Raw genomic sequence first — 20,882 nt, 5'->3', positions numbered from 1 at the left:
GATTATTTCCGAGAGAAGATAACATTGAATAATAATGGCGCAAGTTTTTTCCAATATACAAAACAAATAAACGAATCTTTTGATTTCCTCGATCATTACTGGAGGAGATTTATGCACATACTATAATTAGAATGGTTTGCATTTTCAGTTTAACCTTATTTCCTTTCATTACAAAACCCATTATGATCTCTGAACATCTCTGTCATACAACTTCAATAACATTTAAAACTGCATATATCTCGATGACGATTACACGTTAGAACTTACTATTATAAGATTTAAACGGTTAATGCTCATAACTTTAATATTCCCCGAATTTAAGTATGGTAATTAGCGTCAAGAAGACGATGACCCACCAACGTTGTCTCCATCTTCACCACCATTATTACAGCTCTGAGTGTTCAGACAAAGACGAGGATGATCCTCCATAGACAAGGTCTCTCTGTTCTTCCCGTTGAGAAGTGAATACTTATTATTATGCATCCACACTTTAAGAACTCCTCTCTCGATCCCATTCTCGCTACAGAACTCTCTCACCGACTTCTCATCACAGCCGTTGATCTTCCACCCCGCTTTCTCGGCGAAGGCTCTCATCTTAATCTTCTGCTCCGCCGTGAACTTGGTCCTCGTCCGCTTCCTCATTCCTCCTTTTGAGCTGTTCTCCGATCTTACCGCCGTCGGATCTTGATCTGCCGGTCCAGGGAAACCGGAGCTGAGAGAGAGAAGCATGTGATGTGGAGCTGAAGTGTAGTAAGAGCAAGGAACAGGGGAAGCCACGTGGTGAAGCGACTGAGACGGTGGAGATTCTGTTCCGGAGGGAGAGGAAGTGGGATGCGAAGGGAGGAAGTTGAGATGGTCGGAAGGGTCACGGCGGTGGAAATTACGGTGGCAGCCACAAGCGGCGCAGCGGAGAGAGGAAGGGTCGGTGGGAGTTGCGGTAGGGGTTGGCATGAACTCGCCGCAGCCGTCGAGCGCGTGGCCGCCGAGGTTAGCCGCGTGGTTTTTCAGACACTCTTTGTAACAGACACCCATTTCTCCGCCTATGGTTAGTTCTCCGGCGACGGGAGAGTTTGTTAATGTTTGTTTGTGTTTTGAAGACAAATCCATAGCTTTACTTTACTTCTCTCTTTATAGTGTGTTAACTCTCATCTGATCAACGTAGTTTAAAGAGGAGATTAGGTTTTGTGGGATTTATTTTATTTTATTTTTCTAATTTTAAATTGAAAATTAAGTAAGTGCATGTGACTATGATGTAATTATATCGGTAAAGAACATGGCAGTGATGAAATATAATTAGGTCTTTTAAAATGTAATAAGTGCTTACCTACAAAGGTCCAAAACACACACAGTAAAATAATGCACACATTTTACTGTATATCAAATGAAAAGCTACAATACATAGTATATTATTGAATATTTTATCACTTGATGTATATTCATACGTTATAGACTATATAATATAATAAAATAATGGGTCCTATCACAAGCTTTTCTTCAATGATTTTACAAGACATTTTGTAAGTTATGGGTTTTCACTTTTTCACCAGTGGGTAACTTGTTGGTGGAGATGAAGAAATTGGTAAAGCTACTAGTTTTCTTCTTATCGTTGCTCGAAAAAAATGTTTTCTTTTTATCAATAATAGTATATATTATATTCGACGGAGAGGGAAGGACTTAGTCCAAAGCGTATACGTGGCCAATGCCCATTACATGCATCGTACTAGAGGACAATTCCAGCTGCCCTGCAATTTTATTTTTAAAGTTCACGCCAGAGACCCATATTTTAGTAAATTTCTCTGTCTCAGGCCTACATTTCTATCTGCTTCGTTTTAACCTTTTCTAGCTTGTTTTGTTTTTGGTTGTCAACGGTCATAAAATGAATAGCGACCATTTTCTTATGTACGTTTTGCATTTTTGTTTATATAATGCCAAATATTACTTTAGATGGCAACTTTCCAATTAATCGATTAATCGAAATTAATTATTAAGTGTTCTGTGGTTTCTTCTAATGTAGGTAATTACGTGTTCAACGTTAGTATTTGACTTGCGACAATGTGCTACATGTCCTTTAGTAGAAATTAGAAACATCCCTGAGCTAGATACTTGTTTTGAATGAAGACTTCATACTTGGCAATAGTGGAGCACATAAGAGTTTGCCGTGACAATTGCCAAACTCCATTTTGTAATTTAAATTATACAAATTTGTCTAATTTCCTTAACCACTACCTTAAAGACGCTTATCTCTTGACCGACACCTCTTCTTCACACATCTTGTCATTACTGTGGCGCCGCAATGTGGTCTTCCTCCCTTGCATTTTTCTTAAGTTAAACTTTCGGTCACCACTATGTTTGGATGCCATTCTCTTCTAATCACCAACAATAATTACTTTCTAAATTTTTGTTCTGTTATCCAATTATATTAAGTTTTTAAAGCACCATATTCCGCATCCAATAATATATTTATATATTCTATCAGTTATAAAACCTCTCGCAGAATTAATATGTATATCGCTTCAGTAGTGTATTGTTTAATTAAAGATTTTCTACAAAAAAAATCCTCCAAAATGATTTATTTTGCAAATTAAACCGCAAACTTAAAGTCTATGGGTCAAACCACGAAGGGTCAGTCAATTAGCAATATAGCCTTTAATTGTATATAAGCGTATAAGAATGTGTTTTTAACTGAAATCAAAACGATCTCGTTTTGAGCAAGTTCTATTTTTTTTGTAAAAAGTGCATGATTTGAGCATCAAACTGAGCTCCCTACCTTTAAGCCAACGGTAACCATACCATTTATACTACTGTGTTCCTTTGGTTTTGCATCCAACACATTCATTTTTATATGCTAAATTTATTTATTTTTCTTCCTTTTCTCCTTGCTCTGCACAATACAAACATTAAACCTCTCTCAAACACAGTTACAAAACAATGAACATTTAAGAAACATGAACTAAAATTCGCTTGGGGAGCACATATCAGACACTCCATTAACGGCTGTCGTCTTGTGTCGGAAAGAGTGCAGAGCAAGGAGGAGAAGGAAGAAAAAAATCAATTTAGTAAATAAAAATGAATGTGTTTGATAGATAACAAAAGAAAAGCGATACCATTAACGGTACGGTCTCGGTTGGTTTAGCTAGAGAGCAGGGTTCGTTGCTCCGCTTACGCAATTTTTACAACAATATAAAAGATTTGTGGGTTTTCAAATTCGCGGTTTAATATCCAAAAGAAAAAAAATCATTTTTTTTTGAAGAAAACGCTTTAATTAACTTCTTCTTACGGGTATAACAATGAAGTTTGCCCTAAACTTGAAAATGGGTGAAACCATGGTTCTCTATAACCATAACTTCTTCTATGAATCATTGGTTTCTACCTTTCTATTGGCAGAGCGTCAACAGACCACCTCTCCTCCCAGCTCACTCCTAACCTTAGCGACTTCAAACTACCAATTTGTTTGATAAAAAAAAAACTACCAATTTATGGTTATACTTGTGTTGGGTCGAGTTAAATTTACGAGTATATATACGTAAATGATGTAACATTTATAAAATACTTGTTTCAATGGAATATATGCATAAATGTTTTGTTACAATTTTATATTTATTACTCAACAAAAATGTGGACATTTACAAGTACTGGAGTCTGGAGAAGGAGAAAAAATAAACAATAAATAATAGCCTAATCAAGCCAAGAAACAATCAGCCGTATATATACATTTTAAAACAGCCAACTGCGAACCACCGTCCAAGAAGACTTCCGAGTGGATGATGCGCTTTGTATTCCAGAGCGTCGATCCTATGTTGAATAACTTTGTCAATGCTATGAATGAGATGTTTGTGGCGTTGTCCAGCTAAAATCGTGTCCAAGAGAGATCTTTTCTCTGTATTTATGATATGATGATATGTTATTGTTTGAAAGACGAGTCAGAGTAAAATGTAGTCCATTTTACCGAGACTTGTATTAATAAGATGTTGGAATTCGTTTTTGAAAAGTGGTAAGGACCATTTTTCCGATGAGTTTTTCGACGGAAACGTCTGTCGGAAAGACCAAAATTTGGACACAATGTAATCGTTACCGTGAACACTATGAATTAGTGTATTTACTTGTCAAAGTCAGAGTTGTGTTGAATGAGAAATAAATGTCCAAAATGAGTGACATGTAAAGCTTATAAAGTTTTAAATTTGGCTAAGTATAAAATATTTAGCAAATCACTTTAGATGTTTGGGTTTGAATTTGAAATTGATTTTGTTAATTGGACAATATGTCAATTAACTTAACCTTTCAAATTTTATTTATGATGATCTTTTATGTTTTATTGGAACATAGAAATGCAAACAAATAAGAAGTATATTTGGCTTTAATTTGGCCACTAACGTGAGTAATGGAGAATCAATTCTCATTATTCCATTAGTTTACTCCATGATCACATAACGTCCGTTTTGACTTTTATATAACAATACGTGAAAAGTGAAACTCATTGATAGACGACACATTGGAAAGAAAATCATAGTTTAACAATTCCTCACATTATTTTTTTCCTCTTTCTCTTTGATTTTTTTTTTGAATCTGAGAATATACACAAAACTAATTTCATCAAGTTTCTGATAGAGTGACGCAGATCAGAAATTTTTTTGCAGTTGTATCCTGGAACTCATTACGTTATCGAACCGTTGCATTAGGAGACATATTTGAGTTAAAGAATGAGTTAATATCTCGAAGCTGCAATTGTATCATCATTTTTTTAATCTGTATAATTTTATCAATTTTAATCTTTACAATATTCATTTTTCCGTAGTTTATATAATACGGTTCTATCATAAGAATCTAAAGCGTATCAACTCAATCTTGATCTGCAGATAAACCAATTAAAAAAAGCTATGTCAGTCTATGTCTAAATGGTTCAAATATAAGGGCAAGCGAAAGTATTTTACAAAAACAGCACTATGTAATGACTCTCCCCTGCATCTTTGAAGTTTAAAATAAGTTTGGTGTTCAAAATATAAAAGGACAAGCGAAAATGTGATATCTCGCTTTATCTCGCTCTCCACAAAACGTAGCTATGCTCCATTCTCCATTTCCTCATATCATTCCCCACGTATAATTTGTTTTCATATCATATGTATGATTATAGCCCGATCAGCAACTATTTCCATTTATGAACCACACATAAAATTAGTTCACGCGATTTTATCAATTTCATATTTTCCAACTAATGAGGTTTTGGTATTGGTGTCTAAATCTCAACCCCAAAAAGAAAAACTAAATCGGCCCATGAAACACTATCACCATTCATTTTAAAGTCACAAAAAGAAACATTTTCATAAACTCCTATAATATTTCATGGTCTATCTAAATGAAATGTTCAAGAACACGCTTGGCAACAATCGCAACCGTATCCACAACTAAAACCTCATACAATCTCATACATCATGATTTTCCAATACCGGGATCTCATAACTCTCCTGTAACAAAAGCTCAAAAACTAACCAATCAAATAATTATTTACATATTTTAAATACATCACAGATAATGAATTCCATCATTTAACGACGGCATTAGCATTTTAAAAGCAAAATCATTATATAATACGCAAATGACATTAACGGACGTTCACACTTATTTGATCTTTTTCCACCGAAAAAGAGAACACCATAGTTAAAGACTTGAGGACACAACATATTTGATGAGAGAGGACATATTACATATTTTATTCGTTTGCACAACAACAGTGAAGTGTAGAAGTTTTAGGATCGGATTGAAAGCAAAAACCGTTTTTATAAGACAATCCTACACAATATTTATAGCATTTTTCATCTTCAAATTTTTCAGAACAAACTTGTCCACATATCGGACCCGCAGCTTGCACAAAGATCCCCGTTTCAACTACGAATCATTAAAAAGGAAAAAATTGGCGAGGGATACAAAATTATGTATATAAAAATATATTTTGAGAAAAAAAACATATACGATTGAAAAGATCACATGAAATGACCGCCATAGCAACAAGAGTGAAAGTAACCATCAATCTGAAAGAACCCATATAAACTTTCAAAAAAAAAATACTCAGTTTCTTACCAAACAAATTTTTTATATTTCTGAGATTTAGTTTAATGTCCATTAGTTGACCATAAAAATGATGTATTTATAAATTGCATAAACCTGTAAATAGTAACTAGAAATATGATTTTGACCGAAAAAGTTTGAATAGAAAAATATCAACATAACAGAAAAAGGAATAAAATCTTCTCATTTATTTCTCATCCAGATCATTGTCTATTGATGTAAACAAATCCCCTAGATATTATTTGCAACTAGGTATTTTTCTACACCATGTGCAGTAAGAAATTTTTTAAATCTAACTTATATTTAAAAATAAATTTTATTAAATATTATAGATTTTACTATTTTCTCACTAATATTTAATATAGATTTGATATATATTAAATCAATTTGTATAAAACTAATAAAAATGATATAACATTGTATAATTATCAAAAATTTAGCATAAACAATATTTATAAAATTTGTAGGTATATAAATAACTAATGATTTTACGATTAGATATTTAAATTTTTTTAAAATTGTAGAAATTTTTGAAAGCTTTAATAATACAAATTGTATAATTATACAAAAATAATAATATTTGGAAATTTGAAATGTTATATATGAATATATTTATTTTATAGATGATGTATGAGTTATTACCATATTTAAAAAAAGTTTATCAAAAAGAAATATCAATATTAAATGTAATATTTGAATTATTACCATATTCTAATAAATTTTTCAAAAATATAAATCAACATTAAATGAAATTATCTATGTCATATTTTTTTCGGAAGCCATGTCATCAATTTCAGTAGCCATGTCATATTTGTTTTGTAAAATTGATTGTAGAGAGGACATGTGGCAAAATCACTTCACAAATATAGTATAGGCGAAGTGATTTTGACACATGTCATCTCTAAAATCATTTTCACTAAATAAATATCACATGACATACTAGAAAGATGACATTTGTATAACTAAATATGACATGAATGATTATATTTAATGTTAATTCATATTTTTGATAATTTTTATTGAATATGCTAGTAACTTATATATCATCATTAAAATAAATACATTCAAATATGAAATTAACTAATAAAATAATATAAATATAATAAATATTTTACAAATTTTGAAATATTTTTTTTTTGTTTTATAATTATACAATTTTATCAACAAAAAATATTTTCAAAATTTTCCACGATTTTTTTTAAATTATAATTTTTAATATCATTAGTTTCTTTTATATATGTACGAATGTTAGAAATACTATTTAGTTTTACTTTTTGAGAATTATACAACTTTTATAAAAAAAGTAATTTATTTTATACAAGTTGATTTAATATATTTTATCCAAAAATAGTAAAAAAATCCCTTTAAGATTATAATTTTTAAAATATATACATATCTATTTCTCAATATAATTTAAAATAAAAAAGTTTGTTAAACTTATCTTAATTTTATGTTTACTAAATCAAAATTTATTTTAAGATATTAGTAATAAAATAATAATAAATTTTTATTTTAAAATATAACTTAAATTTAAAATTTTTATTGTTGCACATTGTACAAGAATGTGAAAGAAAACACCTAGTTCTCCATAGATGGATAGTGATGATTTATAGAATATCTGGTTTGACCAAAAAACAATATCAATAGGTTTAACGTTTTTTTTTTATGAAATGTTAAATTTATTAATCATCAATGGAAAGAATAGTTATGTACATGTGAGGCAAAAATAACTAAAGCCTAAGTATGTGTGCTAAACCAGAGTTGCATCAAACCCCGCAAGCGTGGCTTCTCCGAGTATTTTACTGATAAAATGCGATTCCTTACTGTTTTCCCAATCAACTTCGCTAGCTGAGTTACTTTTCTAGGCTTCTTGAGATGTTTCATGTCATTTATCTCCCTCCAAATCATGTAGATTGTCGTCTCGAAGGTAATTCTCAAAATAATATAAACAAGCCGATTAAACCCATGAGTTGTTAGATGCATAAGTGTGCTATCCCAGTCCGGGTCAGGAGGACGACCTAACAGCGTACCAATCACCTATATCCATAGGGTATAGGTATATGGGCAAGCAAAGAAGAGATGATCCCTTGATTCATTTGGTTCCCCACAAAATAGACAGCCTTGAACATGTCCCCAGGTAAGCATGCGATCGCCCGTTGACAACCTGTCCCTTATTGCGAGCCAGGTGATGAAAGCAAACCTTGGAACACCCAGCGGAAACCAAACCACCTTACTCCATGGTACTGCTGGACTATGAAATCGGGTTTGCTACCATGTCTCAAAGGTAGTGAAGCTTTTACCAAATTCAGTATCGTTCCTCCTCCATAGGACGACGTCTTGGCCCAATTGATCTTCTTCTTATCTGTGGTTTTCAACTGCCTGAATAAGGTCCTTCATGTGTCTATCACGACATCTCTTGAACCTCTAGCGACCCTCATTCCTCACATCACAAACCAAGGCTGATCTCGCTATATCAAGCTTTTAGGTACAAATTTCTCCAACAACTTCTATCAATCTGTCCAAAGGATGCCATAGATCAGTCCAGAACCTCACATTCTGTCCACGTTGAACTTCCATTCTGATAAACTGCTTTGCAGTGGCCCTCAACTGCAGTAGTTTCCGCCAAACCCAGGATCCTAAACCAGTATCCTTAATATCCCAGAAAGACTCTTGATGCAGGAGGTGGGTCTTCACCCAATCGCAGACATCGCAATCTCCTTCTATCTCTATCATACTTGGGATTCGTGGCTATTTGTGGCGAGAAACATCTTGCTGATAAAGCGATCTCTGTTGACGGGAAGAGCTTTCTTCTTTCCTTTCCCATTTTTGGGTACCTAAAGAAAGCATTTACCCCCATGTAACTTGTAAGAAAGGACAAACTCTATATACATGAATATACTGAGAACATATACGATCGAACAAAAAGATTACCTCAATCCTCATTTCTCTGATGTTTTCCAGGACCATGTTGCAGCGCCTTTCAAAATCCCTAACACAGCCAATGAGTTTCCTGTTGTTGCAGCAATTGATCAGCACCTTAGTGTCGTTCTTAACACTCATCATCAGAACAGAAAGAGGTCCAGTGTTGAACTCCTCCTCTTCTGTCTTTTCCTGCTAATCATGTACATATAGAAGAGCATATGAGGACTGATATCTAAAGAGTATTGTCTTCTTAATAAAGAGAATTGAAAGCAGCAACAATCGCATGAATAAAACTCTATAACCATCACTGACATATAAAACCAACAAGACAATCCTCAGAACAGTGTCTCTTCTCTCTAGCATAACCTCTCTATACGATACAGAACCATATAAACACTAGCGAATTAGGGTTTATGTCAGATTATAATAGATCAACAAATCAAGAGATATTTCACTTACGTTGAGATCCTTTTCCATTGGTTTCTTGCAAAACACGAAACAAAATCAGAGTGTCAGAAACAAAAAAAAAAATCTGGATGGAGTAAGAAATATAAAATTAGTAGACGAAGCGAAGAACCCTACCTCATGTTGAATCGAAGAATTCTCGCAACCTCCTCTGTCTTCAAGCACACGACAATCCACTATGCTCACGATCCACCTTCCTGTACAAAATCAAAGAAAAATTAGAGAGAATAACATAGAAGGAGGTGAGACAGAGGATAAGAAATCTGAACCTTTGGATTGAATGCATTCAATGGTTTAGATTAGAATCCTTGTAAAAGAGGATAGGCCAGTGAAATTTTTTTTTTTTTTTTTTTTTCTGGATCTTATATGAGAACGAGAGGGAGAATGAAAATACTTGGCCGTTTCTTTTTTCACTAAGTGCTTATCGGAAAAGTGAGATTATTTTTTCGCCTAAACTAAAGATAGCGTTTAAACTTATCAATGCTATTATATATACCCTTTTTGATAGCATTAATATACAAACGCTATCTTAAAGTTAGGATTATGTTAACGATAGCATTTATGTACAAAACGCTATCTTCTTATGCCATCTTTACCCACTTCCCTTGTAGTGTGGAGAGCATCGTGGATTTTCCGAGATGGTAGGAAGCATCGATTGTATGCATTGGGAGTGAAAGAATTGTATCACCTCTAGGAAATAACAATTTTTGGACCTCCAGGTACCTTAAATAATATCAATGTTCTTGATCGCTCATCTTTTTTTGATGACATAATAAAATGTCAAGCTCCGCAAGTGAATTTCCCTGTCATACTATCTCACCGATGGTATTTATCCGAAATTGGTAACTTTTATCCAATATATTCCAATTCCACAAGGACCGAAAGCAAGTTTATTTGCTCAACATCAAGAAGCTGTCCGAAAAGATGTCGAGCGTGATTTTGGAGTCTTGCAAGCTCGATTTACCATTATTAAAAATTCATACACTTTTTTGGGATAAAGTCAAAATTGGAAAGATTATGAGAGCATGTATCATACTCCATAATATGACAATAGAAGACGAACGAGATGGATACATACAATTTGATGTTTCAGAATTTCAACAAGGAGAAAGCAATGAAGTTCACATGTGGATCTCATGTATTCTACATATATCCCTACAAATATCACCAATATGATGGGTGTTCAGAACTAGAATTCGTGATAGACAAGTGCATCAACAACTGAAAGCTGATTTGGTTGAACATATATATGGTGTAAATTTAGACGTGATCAAGATAACAACCGAGCTTGGATGCTTCTTTAAAATGATAATCTTTTTTTACTAATCTATGTTTTTATGTTTTTATTTAAAAATCTATGTTTAAACTATTATCTTTGACTATGTTTTATTTAATAAATAAATTTTATCTTTAATAAAACAATTTTTACAATTTTTCTTTTTAAGAACTCTTAATTTAGTTCTATCATTGGAGCACTACTATTATTCTCTTAACAAGAAATTTTAATTTTAATTTATTACTTAAATTTTATATATTAAGCAAAAGTCACAACCTTGATTCATGTGATTTTTTAAAAAAATGGACTTAATGGACTTATTCCTAGAAAGTTATGTTACATTTAATCTCTAATCTTATCATTTAAATTTTGGGCCTAACAGAAATTTTTATTGGGCTATCAATAATTGGATTTAAACAATAGATGATACATAGGATTTATAAATAGTATAAATTAGATAGATATAATTTAATGATGTAATATTATACCTCCATATGTTAATTATTTAAATATTTGTCGATGTTAACTTTTAAAATTATAAAAAAAAAATTTAATAACAAAAATCATATTATCTAACAATGATTAATCTTTACTACCTTAAACCAATGAAAACAAATTTTAAACTATACAGTTTATTTTAAAAGTTAAACAAAAACTAAACGTTTAATTATTTACTCGATAATATAAATCTGTGAAGGGAAAAGTTTAATTTTTTGAAAATTTTTAAATTTTGTGAAATGTTACAATATCTTTGAATATGACAACAAAACAATATTTTACTAATATTTATATATATATTTACGATTTTAATAATAAAATAAAAATCCGAAAATATATATATAGAAGAAGATACAAATACATGTGAAAGTTTGAAACAATCTATTCAATGAAAAATATACCGTAAACTTATTATGTTTTAAAAATTGATAGATACATATATATTATAATATATACTAATTTAGAATTAAAAACAAAATATCTATATAAAAATAAATAAAAATAAAAATCTGCGCGATTGCGCGTATTAAGATCTAGTATTCATTAAAAATCTAATTATGGTCTCTTTCATTAATCATTATTAATGCTCTATCGATATTATCAATGACCAAACTGGCTCGCGCATCACGCAATTTGGCCACTCAAATTGGAAGAAAAAGTAAAGGGTAGCCGAAATTTTAGTGTCATATAGTCATGAGATAATTTTGGCGTAACGTTTCCATCTATATCTATTTTATTAAGAAAATTGTAATTGTAATTTTTAACATAAATTGTAATTGTAAATTTTAATGTTGGAAACATGATATGCGAACACTATAATTGCGTCATTGTCAAATAATTCGGATAACATAAACACTTAGTGGAATAAACTTTTATAAATAACTATAGAATGCTAAAATCATATACATATCATCACATTTTCGACCTTGTAAAGTTTGTTTAAATCGGCGACCACAAACACTATTTATCAGTTATCACCATATGTTTTTTTAACTTCATTTGTTTGGTTTGTTTTTCTGTTAACAATTAGCACAGTACCAAATAAGAGTTTAGGTGGTAACACAATAACATGACTAATACAGATCATATATAGTCATGACTGGTTCTTTTTTTTTATTCAATATTTTCTGTTAAAGACAATAGCATATATACCAGTTGATATGGTACATCGCATCAAGAACTAAGAAAAACTCTTGAGAAAACAATATAATGCAACAGATTATATGATCTGACAATTACGATTAAAAGATTAATCAGTGATGTAATCGAGACCGAATATTGGTTGGATGATGCCAATACATTGATCTCAAGCTGATCATGACCGATTATGTGCGTGATTTCCAAATTTTAAAGATTCAATATACGTATGGTTTATAGATGTCAAATTCTAAAGATTTTTTTACTGAATTTTACATTAAAATGTTTATCTCTTAAATTTAAGGGCCTTCTATGATCATACTAGCCAAAATTTTAGAGACATTTTTTTTCTGGGACAATAACATCAGCCTATGTTCTTTTTTTATCAAACCTTAGTTGATTGAATTTAAAAAAGTCATTACCCTGAGGGTAAGCTTGAGGGATTACGAAAAGCTGATTTAGCTAGGTAATCAGCCTCAACATTTATCATACAATTTGTTTCCGTAGGTATGGATTATTTCAACTTTAACCGTATTGGAAGAAAAAAATATCGAGCACAAAACAGCTTAAGAAATAGGCCTAGTAAATTTATTTAAGTGGACCGGCCTAACAACTAAATTAAGCATACAGTGATTTATCTCTGGACTAGACCGTCCTGGCTGGCGGTCCCTCGCTGGTTTACATCAGTAGAGCAAATGCAGTCGGTTTATGCAGATGCTTCTTCACAGAGGAGAGGAGGAAGACAATTAAACTATAAAAAAAAATTCAAGAAATTAAATGGACTACAGTTGGAGTACGAGGCAAACACAGCTGAAGAGGTTGCAATGGCTGTGGGCAATTCAACTAGTTCGGTTATAGAAAGTTGGCTCTAATCTATCACTCTCATTTTAGCCTATTTGATGTTGGTGTAAAACATTGGTCTCAATAGGACTACCAGTCTAGCACTTTCATGAGGAATCCTTAGGTTTCTTTCAGCACCCAGAAATTTGGTTAGAAGACTATGATTTTTTTGGATTTTACATTTTCAATGGTTCATTAGTCGGTTTTGTAATAAAAATAAAAATGGTTACCATATAAGCTCGAATGTGATAGTGAAATACAATCAAAATTTTAGAGATATTGTATATACACGAGATATGTTTTTGGTGGAGTAAGAGCAGGATTAACGGCAGTTCTTATAGCTGTCTCTTAAAAAAAAAAATTTAAAAATAAGCGGATCCCACCATATTATTAAAAGCTGTGTCTTCTGTCTTTTCGGTAAGAGGCGAGTTTAGTTTGGTTTTTGCACTGTGCGCAGACCCCATCGATACGTGGTGGCCCGCGATTGGTTCGATTATTTTTTTAGTTTTTTAAAAAAAAAAACTAAAAACATGTGTGCCTAAAAACTTTACGGTTAATTATGCTCTAAGAGCAATGCAGAAAAGAACAAAACATAGAACTAATGCAAACAATAGAGTGAAGAAGACTTAGTCCAAGAAATATTTTGAAGAACAATATATATATATTCTCCATGTGTATCTGAACAAGCAGTGGTGTTATGCATATCAACTAACCTACCTCCAGCTTGATAGGGTTGATTGTTGAGCCTTTTTTTTCTTCCCTTTATTTTCTATAGAATTTTGCCTTGTTCTGTAGTTGATTGTCGTTGTGCCACTCAAGAAAATGGCTCGGATTCGTTATGGATAGGATCAGATCCTCATCTTACCCGTCTCTTGCTTGATTGGAAGGACTTCTTTGTCATATTCGTTTGTTCTTGTGTCTTCCCAGGCTTAACTTTATTCTTGTTAACCTCCTCAAGAAAGCGCCGGTTTCCACTGTCTGAGCATTACTTGATCTTCACGGTTGTTCCTATTGATACTCCTTAGCTTACTGATTTCACCTGGATAAACTCCATCTTTGTATCCTTGTGACTGTCTGTGGAAAAATTCTTTGTTTCTCAAGGCTGAGACCTTATATCTGTTGTCTGATAGTAAGCCTAAGCAGACGAGAAGTAAAAGCAGCATCCTAGTACTGGAACCCAGCATTTCTGCTCTTAGGCAGACAAGAAGAATCAAAGTATCTTTCTTGTCTTCAAAGAAATGAAGGTTAGGGATAATAAGAATGAGATTTGTATCCAATCTGATTTTTGAAATTCATGTGTTCCTTCCCAGTAGATATAGTCTTCTTAGAGCATGTTTATTGCAGGTCTTTTAAAAGCTAAGAGACCGTATCTTATATTACGATAAGAACCACAACCTAAGAGACATGCAATAAACATCTTTTTATATATCAGTTCTTGGGATTTGGAAGAGAGCTTTAAAGTGCAAAAGCACACGGTGGGTCCCTGGGACCTTGAGGAATCACTTAAAAAGAATTGCTTTGGAAATCTAAGTAAGATTAAGGCTGTTATTGGAAGAATCTGACAATGATTGTTAGTATTTGTTGGTTTAGTGATCAAGAAGAAAATTAAAAACACGTGACCATTATATGTGTGACGAAAGGTCACACCGGTTCAAGTGAATATGTGCATCCAATAAAAGTAACATGCATAAGCGCTTGTGTGCATATATTTATGTTTGTTTTTGGTAATAGTTAAAAGATTATTAGATTAATTTATAAAAAGGTCATCACTTGAAATAGTGAAAAGTGACAAACAAAAGAATGGTATTAATTTTACTTATATTTTAAAATTTTGCAATTATACATTTTCGCTTATAATTTTTTTTGTTTTTTAAAGCTGTATTTTTATTTTATATAAATAATGTTATGTTGGAAAAATTTTTTGTGTCTGGTATGTTGGAGATTTAAGTGAACTGTTGTGATTATTTAAATGAAACACTTCATTTATTTGGATAAACATTTGCTACTATTTAAATTTCTTCAAAATCAGTGATTAATAAAATGTTTCCCTCATAAAAATACTCTTCAAATTGTTGGATATATTTACTATTAATAGAACCAACAATTGTTTCATTCCGAAACCAAAAAACAAATAAAACAATAAAGTAGTATACATAAACATTTATTGAATCTAAAATGGGATATTATTATTCATGGGTTTGTTTGGTTTGTTTTACAATAACAAGAATGACAAGAGGGACACGGTAAACAACGACAAAATGGATATAAACAAAAAAAAAATGATTATCTTAATGTGCTAGCATAAATATATGACATCTACTTTTCTTAAAATATCAGCGATGCACAAATTTCCAAAATAATCGAATAGAAAAATGTGTCCATGAAATTACATATGTCAAAAACACAATTTGTACGTACGAAAAGACAAACCTTTTCATCTAGTATAAGAAAATTGAGACTAATGATTTCACTGTTTCGTTTAGGATTGGCTATCCAAACACGTAAAATTCTTACTACTATTTTTTGTTGATAACGTTTCATTTGAATATCTTCTAAAAATTTGTAACCAAGTAACTGCATAAAACTTTTTTCGCCATTTTATTATTAGTTCGATTAGTGAAAATTTTATTTTGAAAAATGCATGGACATATATTATTTATAGATTTTAAAAACCAGTTTGAATAGCCACAACTCTTCAATTTAAATAGTCACATCATTTCCATTTAAAGATAGTTATTTTGAAAAGATACTTATAAAAATAGTCACAACTTTTTTACCTTTTTGAAAGATACTTATATAAATAGTCACAACTTATCATATTTTTCTTTTACAGCAGCAAATCATGACACAAACATAACTCATTACACTAACAAATACATATCTCTTAAAACAAAGAATTGTACAAAGACATTTTGAGTATTTAACATCATAAAAAATATTATTTTAAATGAAAAGTGATATATGGTGTTTTTTACATCATTTTATATATGTTTTCAAAGCTTTTTTAGTCCTTTATCGAGTCTGTCTAGTCCTTTTTGTGTCCTTTCAGGTTTGGAGTAGTTGCAGAGTCGAAGATGGTGCATGAAGAAAAGATGCCATATTTGGAGGATTTCCCGTGGAACAGTAAGGCGGAGCATTTTGACGATTTTTCCTCTCAAGGAACAGTCCGAGCGATTGTTCCCGATATTTAAGGAAACATCCAAGTTATTTCGGGAATTTTCCCTAGCCGCCTCACTTCTTCTCTAACCTAATGGCGCCTCCATATAAAAGCGTCTCTATCATTTATTTTTACGACTTACGCTAGTTTTTGCAAGACAATTTTACTTTGGAATTCGCTTATGTAAGGGAGACAGCTCCATCTTTCTCTTCGTAGAAAGGATTCATGAACCCTAATTTTTACTCCTTTCAATCGTATTATGTATTCTTCAGAATCATCTGTGTTTACTTGTGCTATGACTGAGTAGTCGATCTTGTTATCATAGGGTGCTAGGGTTGCTAGATCGCGAGCTGAACACAAATAAGTATCATCAATTGTCTTCATTCATTACCGGCTTATTGCTTACAATAAATTGATCACTTGATGCATGAACTTAAGTAGATCTAATCATTAACTGTGCATTAGATTAATTGACATGTTTGCATGAGCATGATATCCCTAATCAGCGAAAGTAGATATTAGGGTGACTTGTGAACAAATTGGGTCAGCTCTTAAGGTTTATCGTCGCATCTCAACCCAAACGAGAGTTTAGGTGTTGAGGTCGATCGATAAAAGGAACAGCTCCACTAGAGTGGGCTGATCTACTTAGTTACCCGAGTTCTAGACTCGATCATAAGGAACTTGAATAGTTGTTTAGCTTGCTCTCTTGTTGACGCGTTAATCACTCTAGGTTAGCTCGCTTATCATATTGTGAACCTCTCTATTTGCTTGTTACTTGCATTCTAATATATTAAGACCACCATCTGCTTATAGTCAAACCAACATAATAAGTGTAAACTGGTCATCTGGAATTGAATCCAAACATATTACAACAACACTGTTAACTTGACAGTAGCAAGAATTTATTTATAGTGTATCAAAAAGACACAACATTTCAACATATTTGGAATTCACAACCTTTGTAATTAGTTGGGATTGTCAACTTTTAGAAAATACAACTATTTAGACAAGACACAATCTTTCAACATTCAACTTTTAGAAAAAACACAAACTTTTTGACAACTTTTAGAAAAGACACAACCTTTCAACATAAGTGGGATTCACAACCTTTGGAATTAATTGGGATTGCTATTATTAATAGATAACAACAAAAATAGTTAAGATTATTAACTGGTTTCAGGGATCATCAAAAACATGAAAATTCACCAACATTTCTAGATACAATTCTATCCGAAACATAAAAATACGTGAATCGTTAACGGACGACATCAAGTTCACACTTATTTGATCTTTCCTCTGAAAAAGAGAACACTATAGTTAAAGACTTAAGGAAACAACATATTGATCAGAGAGGACAATTACATATTTAAAAATTTAAACAACAACACCAATATGTAGAAATTTTAGAACGAAATCCTTCGGATAGAACGCAAACACCGTTTTTATAAGACAATTCTACACAATATTTATAGCAGTCTTGATTTAAGAATTTTTCAGTACAATCTGGTCCACATTTCGGAGCCGCAGCTTGCACAAAAATCCCCGTTTCAACTATAAATCATTAAAAAGAAAAATTGGAGAGGGATATAAATCATATATATGTGTGTAGGATATTTTTTGAGAAGAAAAACATATACCATTGAAAAGATCACATGAAATGGCCGTCATAGCAACAATAATGAAAGTAACCATCAATTTGAAGGAACCCATATAAAATACTCTTTCTAATATTCAGTTTTTTTTTTGAACTGATATTCAGTTTCTTATCAAACCAAAATTAAATATTTCTGAAATTTAGTTTAATGATTAATAGTCGACCTTGAACATGATGTATTTATAAATTACATAAACTTGTAAATGGTAACTAGAAGAGGAATTTGACCGAAAAAGTTTGACTGGAACAATATGAAAATAATAGAAAAGGAATAAAATCATTTCATGTATTTCTCATCAAAATTATTATGGAATAATTCTTTTTACATTTTGTTTATTTTTGTGGAATTAGTGAATGGTTATTTCATTCTGATTTAAGTACATGTAAAATAATATCCGAATTAATGGAATAAATCATTCAAAATTATTTTATCCAAAAATGAGGATACAGTTGCAGTCAAAAAGTCATGTCCAAGTATTTGAGCCTATCCAACTTCGTAGCTTAGACCAACTTCATCGGGAATCCTAATTGATGTTTCTAAAAGAATAAAAGCAAAAAAATAAATGAAAAAGAAATAAAAAGCATAGGAACGGTCTTAATTTTGGGATTTTTAGGATTGTTTAAGGATCCATACGTGGAGGCTTTCTATTGGATCGAGTTAACCTTTCTATCTCTCTTCTTTTCTTTTATTTTATTTTCTTTTCTTTTCTTTTCTTCCTCTTTCTTCGATCTCTCCGTCTTCTATAGCGATTCTTTTTTGATCTCGGATCAGTCTTTTTCTTCTTCTTCGATTGGTCCTCTTCTTCGATCGATCGATCATCTTCTTCTTCTCACTTTGCAAAGATGAAAGCTCCGTTCGTCCTCTCGTTGGCCGTGTAGACAAATCTTCACCGCACAGTCATCTTCTTCTTCTCACCGTTCAGGCTTGAAACCGTTGGATTGGGTCAACTTCTCCTTCTCACCGTTGAATCCGAAACCGTTGGATTCGATCATGGATTTGGATAGATCGAAAACCAAATCTCCCGAGGAACTCATCTCCATCGGGTACGGTTTAATTTTCTCCTCTCTTTGTGATTAAAAATTTCATATGTGATGTATTTCTGATTTACTGATGGTTGTATTTTGGTTGTATCAGCTGGGATGATGGCATATTGGGATCACTATGAAAGCTTCTCAATTTATTAGTTGGATCAACAACCAGGCGAGTGCTAATAAGCTGATCACCAGTTATTTTTCTACTGTTAATTTAATCTTCTAATGTCTGGTGATGTATCAATTGCAGGCATCACTTTGTTATTCCATTGTGGAGAGGAAAAGATTACATCACGATGTCTGCTTAAGGTTTGTTAATATGCTTTGATCTTTGTCTCTAAATTACAAACTACCGATGAACTGATTGGTTAGTGATATTAGTTTTGGTCGAGATGGTTAATTATTCTTAGCAATTGAAACGCCAAGTAGTTGTGTTCGAATTTAGTGATAGTAGCTTTGGTCAAATCAGCTTTTAATTTTACTTTTGGGTGTTGGTTGTGCAAGGATGTGTGGTGTGCGTGGTGAAGGCAGGGGCATTTTCTTTTGCATTGATTACGGACCAGAGTCTCTCTCAGAAACGGGTGCAACATCAATGGAGCATTCATTACCGAACACAATCTTCCATTTCACAGTTGGCAAGAGGTAAGTACACTTTACTATGGCTTTAGTTAGTTGAATGTGTGGTAGATATTGATTTGGTTAGGAATTAAATTGATTCTAGTATTGCTTTAGTTAGATATTGATTTGTATGTATTTATTTTCTTGGTTGGTTTAGCGTGTGTTAGTTGAGTTGAAGCGATATGTATTTAGTTTTGGTGGTTGTTTTAGTTGTAGGTAAAGACATTAATTACAACAAAATTTTTTTTAAGTTTAAAAACTTCCCTTTAAATTGTGAACAAAACACTCTTGTTCTTTCAAAACCTTTTCTTTCAAAGCCTCTAAATTATGGATCCATATACGCAGCATTATAGCTTTCAAAATCTCTTAAATAGCCAACAACCATACACCCAAAACCACTTCTCTCAACCACTACGTGAACCTAGTATAGACACAGTCTCTACGTCGGATGCCTCTGTCTTCGGTCCAGAAGGGACTGAAGATGGCAATGAAGATGCAGAGACTGTCTCTAACCGTAAAGAGAGACGCAAATGGACACCTACAGAAGATGGTGTCCTAATAAGTGCTTGGTTAAACACTTCTAAAGACCCAGTAGTAGGAAATGAGCAGAAAGCAAATGCGTTTTGGCAACGTATTGCTGCTTATTTCGCTGCGAGTCCTAAGCTAGCTGGTCTGCAAAAGAGAGATCGAACGTGCTGTAAACAAAGGTGGGCGAAGATTAATGAGGCAGTGTCGAGGTTTGTGGGCTGCTATGTCGCTGCAACGAAGCAGAGATCGAGTGGACAGAATGAGGATGACGTGTTGAAGATAGCTCATCAGATTTTCTACAATGATTACAAGGTGAAGTTCACCATGGAGCATGCATGGTTGGAGCTTCGCCATGATCAGAAATGGTGTGGAGCCTCGACTGATAAAGTGCAGGGTAAGAGAAGGAAGTTAGGTGACCAAGGTTCACAGTCAGCAACGTATGGGCCAGGAAACCATGTAGAGGATGAAGCTCGTCCTGTTGGTGTTAAAGCATCAAAGGCCAAAGGAAAAAGTTCAGTGAGCAAGCAAGCGAGTTTGGAAGAGAAAGAGAAGGAGAGGAAGGAGTTTCAGAACGTGTGGGAGCTAAGGGAAAAGGACTTTGCCTTAAAGGACAAGCTCAACAAGCAAAAATTGCTTGACAAACTCATGGGCAAGACAGAGCCCTTAAGCGAACTTGAATTAGCTTTGAAAGAACA

At 32.7% G+C, this 20,882-nt stretch overlaps 2 protein-coding genes, 1 long non-coding RNA gene and 1 pseudogene across 5 annotated transcripts; all 4 read right to left on the bottom strand.

Moving 5' to 3' along the window:
- Nucleotides 1–202: 202 nt before the first annotated feature.
- On the bottom strand, nt 203–1,191 carry LOC106298620 (zinc-finger homeodomain protein 11-like). Its single transcript, XM_013734759.1, has one exon. It carries the CDS (start codon nt 1,105–1,107, stop codon nt 337–339), a length of 771 nt encoding a protein of 256 aa, XP_013590213.1. The 5' UTR covers nt 1,108–1,191; the 3' UTR covers nt 203–336.
- Nucleotides 1,192–5,604: 4,413 nt separating this feature from the next.
- On the bottom strand, nt 5,605–6,342 carry LOC106296953. The gene is made up of 2 exons (XR_001261356.1): nt 5,965–6,342; nt 5,605–5,880 (listed from the first exon to the last, which is right to left on the bottom strand). It is a non-coding gene; the product is annotated as an uncharacterized LOC106296953 (long non-coding RNA).
- Nucleotides 6,343–8,525: 2,183 nt separating this feature from the next.
- LOC106296951 (small nuclear ribonucleoprotein Sm D2-like) lies at nt 8,526–9,795 on the bottom strand. 3 transcript variants are annotated; one of them, XM_013733212.1, is made up of 5 exons: nt 9,717–9,795; nt 9,565–9,644; nt 9,442–9,465; nt 8,992–9,174; nt 8,526–8,894 (listed from the first exon to the last, which is right to left on the bottom strand). In XM_013733212.1, the coding sequence occupies exons 3-5, from the start codon at nt 9,457–9,459 to the stop codon at nt 8,790–8,792; spliced, it is 306 nt and encodes a 101-aa protein (XP_013588666.1). In that variant the 5' UTR covers nt 9,460–9,465; nt 9,565–9,644; nt 9,717–9,795; the 3' UTR covers nt 8,526–8,789. The 3 variants fall into 3 exon arrangements, with proteins under 3 accessions (XP_013588666.1, XP_013588665.1, XP_013588667.1); XM_013733211.1 differs by lacking the exon at nt 9,717–9,795 and having other exon boundaries at nt 9,565–9,700; XM_013733213.1 differs by lacking the exon at nt 9,717–9,795 and having other exon boundaries at nt 8,992–9,171; nt 9,565–9,700.
- Nucleotides 9,796–13,882: 4,087 nt separating this feature from the next.
- On the bottom strand, nt 13,883–14,427 carry LOC106296950 (annotated as a pseudogene).
- Between the last annotated feature and the right edge of the window lie 6,455 nt (nt 14,428–20,882).

The sequence above is a fragment of the Brassica oleracea genome, chromosome C6 (genome assembly GCF_000695525.1).
Source record: "Brassica oleracea var. oleracea cultivar TO1000 chromosome C6, BOL, whole genome shotgun sequence".
Classification (NCBI taxonomy): Eukaryota; Viridiplantae; Streptophyta; class Magnoliopsida; order Brassicales; family Brassicaceae; genus Brassica; species Brassica oleracea.
This window is presented reverse-complemented; position numbering and strand designations above follow the sequence as displayed.

Coding starts and splice junctions, on each gene's coding strand:
- LOC106298620 (XM_013734759.1), bottom strand. CDS start 1,107: ATGGATTTGTCTTCAAAACACAAACAAACATTAACAAACTCTCCCGTC.
- LOC106296951 (XM_013733212.1), bottom strand. Junction 8,895..8,991: donor TCAGAGAAATGAGGATTGAG/GTAATCTTTTTG, acceptor TGCTTTCTTTAG/GTACCCAAAAATGGGAAAGG.